Source organism: Eucyclogobius newberryi, unplaced genomic scaffold (assembly GCF_026437365.1).
Source record: "Eucyclogobius newberryi isolate DKJ021-1_F unplaced genomic scaffold, fEucNew1.0.hap1 SCAF_5, whole genome shotgun sequence".
Classification (NCBI taxonomy): domain Eukaryota; kingdom Metazoa; phylum Chordata; class Actinopteri; order Gobiiformes; family Gobiidae; genus Eucyclogobius; species Eucyclogobius newberryi.
This window is the reverse complement of record NW_027316167.1, coordinates 7,260,397-7,270,396: the sequence shown is the minus strand read 5'-3', so window position 1 is coordinate 7,270,396 and position 10,000 is coordinate 7,260,397. Positions and strand designations below refer to the sequence as shown.

General features: G+C 41.6%; 3 protein-coding genes across 3 annotated transcripts in view; 2 read left to right on the top strand and 1 right to left on the bottom strand.

Annotated features, from left to right (window-relative positions):
- ubap1lb (ubiquitin associated protein 1-like b) overlaps positions 1–2,425 on the top strand; it is a 12,672-nt gene extending 10,247 nt beyond the window's left edge. The window contains exons 4-5 of the mRNA XM_072465682.1: positions 1,026–1,127; positions 2,273–2,425. Coding sequence (XP_072321783.1) covers positions 1,026–1,127; positions 2,273–2,407 — 237 coding nt within the window. The 3' untranslated portion in view covers positions 2,408–2,425. The remainder of the gene's footprint in view (positions 1–1,025; positions 1,128–2,272) is intronic.
- A 1,360-nt stretch (positions 2,426–3,785) lies between these two features.
- Positions 3,786–5,817, bottom strand: kbtbd13a (kelch repeat and BTB domain containing 13a). Its single transcript, XM_072465149.1, has one exon. It carries the CDS (start codon positions 5,691–5,693, stop codon positions 4,206–4,208), a length of 1,488 nt encoding a protein of 495 aa, XP_072321250.1. The 5' UTR covers positions 5,694–5,817; the 3' UTR covers positions 3,786–4,205.
- Positions 5,818–7,567: 1,750 nt separating this feature from the next.
- rasl12 (RAS-like, family 12) overlaps positions 7,568–10,000 on the top strand; it is a 12,911-nt gene continuing 10,478 nt past the window's right edge. Inside the window, exon 1 of the mRNA XM_072465115.1 lies at positions 7,568–7,874. Coding sequence (XP_072321216.1) covers positions 7,760–7,874 — 115 coding nt within the window. The 5' untranslated portion in view covers positions 7,568–7,759. The remainder of the gene's footprint in view (positions 7,875–10,000) is intronic.

Here is a 10,000-nt window from a genome sequence, read left to right as displayed (position 1 = left end):
TGCCGTGTCTTTTACCATATTAACATTTCCATTTCCACATTAGTAAAAAATTGCTAAAACATCATCATAATGTTCATTCAGTGTTATTCAAATGCGTCTCTTATTCTTATTCTCTCACTCTGCACGTTTAAATAACTCTTACTATATTAAACAAATGTATATTATTGACAGACATGAATTCGACATGGAAATCCTACATAAACTACTATTACTTTGTTACACTCTGGCTTTTCCTTAGTGTCAGAATCTACTCGCAAACGTTACCATGACAACACTAGAATGGGAGGATAACAACAACAACAACAACAACAACAACAACCAACAACCAAACTACCAATATAGATCATTTGCATAAGTGACATCATTAATACCGGGCGACGTTGCTTTGTAAAGTAAACACATTTTTCTCAGTGCGTAAAAGTTAATAATTGACATGTTTTTGGTCATTTCATCGCCATAAAGCCAACAAATTGATAGAACAGCGCTAATTATACATAAAAAAAAAAACCTCTTTACTTTAATAGGAGCCAATTAGCCGGGAAGGCGTGATTACGGTATTTAATGGGACAAATATAGTGCGAGGGGGGGCATCGGGGGGCCATCGGGGGGCCATCGGGGGGCCCGGTTGGTGCCCCTCTCACGCCCGCATCATATTTCACTCCTCGTATTCGATTAATCTCAGAGTAACAACGCCGGGCTTAATTTCTGCTCGGCTCGTAATGCACTTTCCAGATCAGGTTTTTGCCGCGTGTCTGCCCGGCATTGCGATAACTCAATAGAGGAAAATGGCTGAAGGGGGGATTTAAGTCATATTGACAGCTAATTGCAAAGAGGCTCGAGCAGCTTGCAGACTTTCTATGAAGGGGGGGGGGGATTAGGCCAGGCTAAGGTTATTACAGGGCGCAATCTGCCAGGCCCAATCCAGTCTGGTAAACACGCCGATCAGAGGCGGTTGTGACGAGGGAAACGGCGCGAGGGACTCTTAAGGTTGAGTTACGTGATAGGATTTGTGTTTTATTTTGCAGATCTTGAGCTACTTGGTGACGTGTGACCGCCTCTGCCAGCTCGGGCACGACGTCATGCAGGTGGAGGAGGCGCTGGAGATGTTTCAGAACTGTGAGACTAAGGTAAAAGCACCCACAACGCACCGTAGTACTATAAGAAAGAGCCTAAAAGTATGTCCTGGTCAGAGCTTTCAAAAACCAAGAAAAACTCAGTTCAGTAAGTAAGTCATATAAGTTTAATATAACTAATGTTCATTTTTTAACATGAAACACAACGTACAGTCAAGTAAAACCTTAAATAACTACATTAAATATCTTAACTTTATAAATAAGATTAGATTAAATTTTAAAGTGCAATGTCATATTTTTACATTTTTATTACAAATTCTACAATTTGTCTCAATTACATTTCTTTTTCAAAAGCTTTTGATGTAACTTCACTTAAAGCGCCCCCTACAGGTCGGACGACTCATTGAATTAAAATGCTAAAGATAAATATAGTTTGAATTTTGCTATAAATGTCATCACAGAATAGCACATTTTGTTGGTTAATAATTTCACTTCCTGTTTGTAATTGATGACATCACACTAGGAAATTACCCAGCAAACACCGGGCCAAAACTCATCAAATGTCACCTTTTTTTTCATTTGACAAAAAAATATATGAGAGCGACTTTATTTTGGTGAATTAATGTTTAGAGAGTCAAAAAACTACTTTCTTTGTCCAAATTATGCATAAACTTTGACCTTGTATGATGTCACTTCCTGTCATTTTCTACAGATTTTCCAACCTTTTCTCCATAAAAGGTGTTAAACTATAATTTATATGTATAATAGGTATAAATACACAGAATAAACTCAAAATTAGATGCATGTGCACTTTAAGGCACCTGTAAAAAGTGACAATTTTATTTTATTCTGATTATTTTATACTATAATTCAGCGTTTTCCACCATTAAGTCCAAACAATATAAAAGTCAAGAATAAATGTATTGTAATTAGTCATTCATTTCCTTTATTATGACCACGCAGCTTGACTGACAAACGGCTCAAAGAAATACCTTTTGATTTGCGAGCTGGAAAATCCCATTTACCCGCGCGCGCCCTGGCAACACCTCAAATCTTTGGCATATTTAAGCTCCAGACATTTCAAAGCACAAGGTTACGGCGTTACTTATGGCCGCTTTAATCTTCTCCTCATGACTGCGAGTAAACACTTTTGAGTTGTTAAAAGGGCTCAGGGTGATTCATTATATCTTGATCTGCAGGCTGAGGAGTTCCTTCATCTCCTGAGTCAGTTCAACGAGATGGGCTTCCAGCAGAACGCCATCAAAGAAGTGCTGCTCGTGCATGAAAACCACCGTGAAAGGGCCCTGGAGGAGCTCATGACGCGAGTGGCGTGACAGAGACGATCCCGACCCCCAAAGAGCCGCGCCCGCAAACGAACGCGACGGTGGCGGGAATATGTGCGATGTAAATGACTTTGAACGCGGCTGTATTTCCACGTCTTTTGATATTGTTGATCAAAGTGAGTCGCACGTCAAGAGATACGGTCGAGTTTGATTGTTTTTTCTTTCTTTGTTAAAGGGGGTGTGACAGGTTTTTACGATTTTCTAATTTTGACTTAATGTATATTGTGTATTTGTATTTGTTGTACATTTAGATTATAGTTTTACACCGATCGAGCAGGTATTTGTGGAAAAAACGTTGAAAAACTGTACAAAATGACAGGAAGTGACATCACACTGGGTCAAAGTTTATGCATAATGTACACAAAGAGACAACTTTTGTGACTTTCTAAACATTAAAACAATTAAATAAAGTTTCTCTCATATTTTTATTCGTTAGATAAAATACATTGTGACATTAGAGGAGTTTTTGCCCAACGTTTTCTGGGTAATTTCCTAGTGTGATGTCATCAATTACAAACAGGAAGTGAAATGATAAACCTAAAAAATGTGCTTTTCTGTGATGACATTTTTATAATTTTTCAGCAAAATTCCATTATCTAAGCTGCATTTTAGTCCCATGAGTCGTCCGACCTGTAGGGGGCGCTTTAACCTCAATTTCTACTCTTGTTTGGTTCTGTTTTTGAACGTCTATTCGCTTTTGCTGACGTTGAATCTATATTTGAAGAAACGTGGGAATCTGGGAAAAGACTGTGTAGGTCCAGAGATACAAACTTTTTCTATTTTCAATCAGAACAAGCTTTTCAGGGCCACAGTACGTTCACTTTCGCCCTGTTTAATCCCTTAAATGAGACTGAAAAACGCTGTAATTGTTGTGTTAAGCCCATATGGTGATGTTTAAGTCTTCTAAACCTGATTTAGCACAGTTTAAACCTCTTTCCCAGAAGATCTCACTTACTCAAATACTAAAAGTTTTCCAAAATACCTTCTATTATCTAGTACGTCAACAAAAGGAGGCAAGTGCCAAAGAACTGCGCGTGCAAAAGCGCCGGTGGTGGCCTTTGCTGCGGAAATATGTGCGATGTAATTCATTTTGTACGTGGCTCTATTTCAACGGATTTCATTTGTATTGATCACTTTCCAAAATGAGTCACACCTCCAGAGAGAGCGTCAAGTTTGATCGTTTTCCCCCTCTGTTAACTTCAATAAAACACTTCTTTTCCTCGCCATTCTCTTTGTTTCTATTTTTAAACGTCTCTGCGCTTTTGTTTGCTGAATCTATATTTGAAGAAACGTGGGAAACGACTGTGTAGGTCCAGAGATACAAACTTTATTATCACTCAAAACAAGCAATGTCAGAGCTTTTCCCACCATTACACAGAGTACGCATTAAGCAGCCAAATGTACACTGAATACAATCACATACATTCTTTTTGTAAATATTGCCTTGCTTCTTATGGAGCTGGTTTATTCTCTGCACAGTATAGGAACATTTATAGTAAAAAAAATCAACAACAAACAAACAAACAAACAGATATTCTCCAGTACACTAAAAACATGTGGTTCATTGTTGTCGTACCTTCTTTCTTTTCTAACTCCATCCCGTACACTTCTGAAAGTATTTTTTTGTATACACAGTGACAAAGAGGTGCACTGGGCAATGCCATGTTTTGGAATTAGCAGAGGAACGAAACATAAAGACGCGTTACAATTTCACTTTGGCGCTGTAGAAAAACTAAAAGCTATTCAACCTTCAAAAAGCATCTGGTTTTTTCTCACGTCGTCGTTGCCCTCAAAGATTATCAACACATCTCACCAAATGCCTGCGGTGCCCATCTATGTTTCCAGATCGTTGGCCGGGCGCGCTCGCTGCTGACCTTTCTGCGAGCGGGAGCGTGGTCTTGGGCAGCCTCATGAGAAAAGTATATATAGATCCAATCCTCCCGAATCCAGTCATCTCACGTTTCCTTTTCCACTTGTAATCCTCTATTGTGTATTCCGTGGTCACTTTGCGACTCAGCGTGAACACCGAGTCCCCCTTTACCGCCGCGGTGAACAAAGACCCCTTGCTGTTGACGTACTGGCCCGGCATGGCTGTCCACTGGCGCGAACTTACGTTATAACAATCCATAACGCACAGCAAGAAGTCGTTGCACGGTCCGTTCCGCATCAAGTACAAGTTGTCCTTGTGCGGCACCATGCAAAGGCCGTAGCTTTGGTCGCGGACAAGCGTAGTTTCAAGTATCCACTGATCTTTCTCCGGTGAGTACTCGAAGATATCGCTCGCGCCCCGGCCTTTCCAAAGACAAATGAAAATCCTGTCCAACGCGACTGCCGACACGACCGACGCGGATTGACGCGGCAGCTGCGAAACGTAACTCCAGTGCCCGTTAGCAACTCGGTACCTTTCCACGGACGACAGCTCCTTGTGGTCGCACTCGCCACCGAGCGCGTAGAGGCATCCGTCGTGACCCACCAGCGTGAGATTGTAGCGCAGCTGATTGGGCCGGCAAATCGTCGACCAAGAATTAGTCAGCGGATTGTAGCAGAATCCGCTTTGCACGATGTTCTTGCTCACGTCGTGCACCCCTCCAACGATGTAGAGTTTGTTGTCGAGGACCGCGACGCCTGCCATTGTGGTGCTGGCGCTGGACGGTAGCTGAGTTAGCGCTTTCCATTCTTTAAGTTCCTCGTCCAAATAGCTGACGGTCCTTTGGAAATTCTCCAGCTCGTCGGACGACGGCGAATGACTGCAAACGGCCATGTAGCTTGCCGGAATCAGCGCTTCGACGTAATCGGTTAGCGTCTTGGGCAAGGTGCAAAGATCGTCCTTCAGATCTGAGTATATGTCTTGGATAAAAAGTGCCGAGTTGTGAAAGAGGTCCCAGACTCCGAACGTAGAAGCGGTGTGGAACATCAGTAAGCAGTTTTCCGAGTTGATTACGTTGATCAGATGCTTGGTAAGACTGGGTACCTGAAGAAAAGCCGCGCATTCGATCGCCTCCACAATTTGATCGCAGTTCAGCATCGGTCGACCCCCTTCAAGAACTTGCATCATGACTTGGAAACCCAAAAGCCCCACGCACCGCAGGCAGATCTCATCCTCCTGGCATTCCTTCATTCCCGACTGGAACAGAGCGCGGAAGTACTCGCAGTTCTGAGCGAGGAGATCTTTATTTACGACAAAACAATGGCCATGGACGCGCACCCGCAGCTTGCGTTGTCCCGGCTGGCGAGCTGGACAGCCGGACTCCATCACTTCGTCGCAGTAGATCCTCATCACGTCGCTCGGCGGAGGGGACGGGAAGACGCAGTTCCTCTGAGCCCGACATGAAAAGCACCGGCGCTCACCAGTAGTTTCACCTCAAATCGCCCCATACATCAGTCTCGCCGTCTCAGTCCGTGAGCAGATGGTGGATTTGTTTTCCACTGCAGTGAGAGCAGGCACTATACATAGTCGCAGACATGATGATGATGACAGGCGGGCGGAGGAGAAAGCCCGCCGTAGCCTCGCTTGAAATGGGAGATGGATAAGTGGCACGTCTCCACCGAATGTGCGGATGATTCATATTGCTCTTTGTTTGGAGCTGACAGTTGGGGGGGGGGGGGGGGGGGGCAGCTGAAGAGTTGTCCTTGGGTGGCACTCGCGCTCAAACAATGGGCCGTTTCCGTCACGTCACATTTTATTCATGCCACTTTCCAGAGATCATTTGTAGGCACGGCGTTATATCTTGCAAACTGCAAAGAACGAGGGAATGATTCTTGACAGTGAGTTAAGCGTAGAAGCTGTCGATTCTGCTGAGCACGTGGAGTAAATGCAAAGGTTAAGTTGTTTGGAAGGATAAAGGGAAATAGAATAGGCCTCCGATTAAGACTGTTTACTTTTCGATTCTTACGCAGACAGCTCTTGACGACATAATCTGGACGTTAGCGAGCTATTTGGTTAGCGACGCAATGCTTATTTCTAACAGTAAGTAGTCGAAAACAAGTAGGTTACAGTCTATGTGTGCATTGTTAGACCGCAGCATGTGTTAAGTACTTTAAATAAAGACAACAATGACATTAGGCCTAAAAATAGCGTAAAGAAAAGCAACTGGGGTACACAACGTTTCCCCCTGTTGTATTAAACATTTTCTCCTTTCGAAAGTGTAGCAGAGCATTGTGGGACACGATATGACACTTTGGACATAACAAATAAATAAATGGATACATGTGAATATTAATAATGTTCCAAAGTATTCGTGAGAGCTAAGAAGGAGTTAAAAAGGTTTAAATACGTATTTTCAGGACTATAAGTTGCACCGGAGTATAAGTCGCACCAGCCAAAAAAATGCATAATAGAGAAGAAAAAAACACATATAAGTCGCACTGGAGTATAAGTCACATTTTTGGGTGAAATTTATCAATAAATCACGAAATCCATTGAATTCTTCTTCCTCTGTGTCACTTCTAAACAACTCCACAAACTCCAGAGGAAGAGGAAGTGCAGATTCTTCTTCTGTGTCGCTTAGAGCCTAGAGCGCCCTCTTGTGGTTGCCGGTGTGAAAATAACAAATAATATCACATATAAGTCGCTCTGAAGTATAAGTCGCACCCCGGCCAAAACTATGAAAAAAGGTGCGACTTATAGTCCAGAAAATACGGTACCTACGTCTTAATTTCACTGTTTGAAAAATGAGGTAAAAAGCTATCTTTAATACATAATGAATCAACAAATAAAGCTGTCAATCAGTTCCAATGGAAAAGGAAACACAGTGTGGTCTTTCTCGAGTAGAAAAAGCGGAAAATAAACGTTGTTATTGCGACTGAAATAAACCAAATTCTACTTTTGGTGCATATTTTTCCGTCAAACCCCTTAATACCCACATGCCCCACGAGACTGTGCTTTCCCTTTGAAGCTTGGGTGTGCTCTCGCGACACAGGAAATGTCACAAAAACTGAAGTCTGTTTGTGTTTGGTTTGCTTGGCCCTGGCCCAAGTCTCCACGGTGATTATGGACGTGCGCGCGCTCCTTCTTTTCATCCGCTCTGCGTTTTACGAGCTCCGTTTGAAGTGTTTCTCCTAAAATGGAGTGGATCAGATGCTCGGACCGTTTTCTATTTTTTCCTTCCTCCTCTTCCTCATAACCCCCTCACTTCCCACGGACCTGCCAAGTCACGCCGGAGTGAGACTTTTCCAGACAACTTTCCGGCGCTGCAAACCGACTCGATGGTACCAGGAGTTCGTCGCCAGTGGCTCGGGTCCGTCGAGAAGCGTTTGGCGTTGTCGGCAGGTCGTGTCTGAAGCCAAACGCAAGAGGAAATGTTTTGAATTAAGGAGCCAGAGCGGCCCTGGAGGAGCCACGCTATGTCCGTGATGTTCGGGAAAGTGAAGACTTGTAATTTAGCGGCCGCTCCGGAGAGATGTTCTAATGATGAATGCAACGTGGTGCTGCTGGGAGCGACCGGGTCGGGGAAATCTGGTGAGACTTTGTCAAACTGCACTACGTTTAGAGGACTTTACTTCAACATTTTCATCTGCTTTGGGTGGTTTTGACTCTTAATCCAAGCCAACTTTATTTGTAGAGCACTTTCTTTCTTTTTTTTAATTGTGCAAAGCAATATGCATACAAAGCAAGCAATAGATATAATGATATATATATATATATATATATATATATATATATATATATATATATGGAATAGAAAAACAGGTTTAAGGACAGTTTAAAGACTAAATACATCTTGACTGAGGATAGAGACATTCTAAATTCATTTTTAAAGCACACAATATTTGATTTAGGTTTTTCCACTTTTGTGAATATTATATTTACCCATAATGCCTATAATGTTTATCAAATTAAAGGTATAATTTGGTATATTTTTTGTAGCTGTGAGAATCTTGTTTTGTAAAATTTTTTGACCCAACCAATGTTAAAAAATTGGTTGAATAGATGAATAAGAATAAAACAGATGTTCTATAGTTTCTGTTGTACAGCACATTTTACCAACACAAAGGCTCCAAAGTGCTGCACAGAGTACACAACAAGCACAGGTCAAATATGAAAATAATAAATAAATATGTACAAACCAAATAAAAACTAACACAAAATAATATAAAGTATACAAAATAATAAAAGATGTTCTTCCAACTTTTTCCTAAAATACATGAAGATTTTATTTCTATTTTATTTAACCAGGAGTGTCCCATTGAGATTAAAAAGCTCTTTTCCAAGGCTGTAGTTGCCAAGAAGCAGCAAAGTACACATAGTTACATAAAAAAACAAAACAAACATATATTACAGGAAACAATTGCACATTATTGAGGAAGTCTACTGTTTTAAACGCATTTAAGGACAAGACCTCAGTCAGTTCTAGTCTTTCTGCTAAATATTCCAAAGATACCAGTCAAAATTACACTGACACAAGTAATTATCATGGTTTTAATTGTGTATTTTGTACATTATCCTATGTACGATTTTTGCCTGGACAATGACATGTTATGTAATCTTAATAGCTCATGTGGTTTGAGGGTTAGATCTTTAAAACTGTTAAATACATGGTCAAAATCCTATACATTTGATGAGAAATGAGTATAAAAACCAAACGTGTTCAAGGTTGTGAACCACTGGGCCCGAGAGTGGGAACTGTGCTCTTATTTTGATAGGACGTGATGTCATTCATCTAATTTACGTCAAAGTTGGCGTTAGTCAGTCGGGTTTGGAGGGACTTGGAAATGGCTGGTTGCCACGGTAATGAATTAACCTGTGCGGCTGAACTGGTTATATTTTTGACCGATTTATGTTTTATTTTATAGCGTAAGATGAGATAAGGCTTGTAAGCAATACGTTTGTTTTTTAAAAAGTAAGTTTACATGTACGTACAACTTACACGTTTTCCTAAACCCGAACCTCAACCTTTACCCTTTACCCTAACCCTGTCCTAGTCTTACCCTTTACCCTAACCCTGTCCTAGTCTTACCCTTTACCCTGTCCTAGTCTTACCCTTTACCCTAACCCTGTCCTAGTCTTACCCTTTTCCCTGTCCTAGTCTTACCCTTTACCCTGTCCTAATCTTACCCTTTACCCTAACCCTGTCCTAATCTTACCCTTTACCCTGTCCTAGTCTTACCCTTTACCCTGTCCTAATCTCACCCTTTACCCTGTCCTAATCTTACCCTTTACCCTAACCCTGTCCTAATCTTACCCTTTACCCTGTCCTAGTCTTACCCTTTACCCTGTCCTAATCTCACCCTTTACCCTGTCCTAATCTTACCCTTTACCCTAACCCTGTCCTAATCTTACCCTTTACCCTGTCCTAATCTCACCCTTTACCCTAACCCTGTCCTAGTCTTACCCTTTACCCTGTCCTAATCTCACCCTTTACCCTTTACGGGTGAGATTAGGACAGGGTTAGGGTAAAGGGTAAGATTAGGACTAATCTTACCCTTTACCCTAACCCTGTCCTAATCTCACCCGTTAATGACCAATAAAACCATTAACCTTATATAAATCAGGAACTGCAGATGGAAACTTGCGATTTAACTTTAATCTGTGCAGAACATCTCAGTTTTTTATAAGATTAATGTCTCTTTTCTCTTCAAATAAAG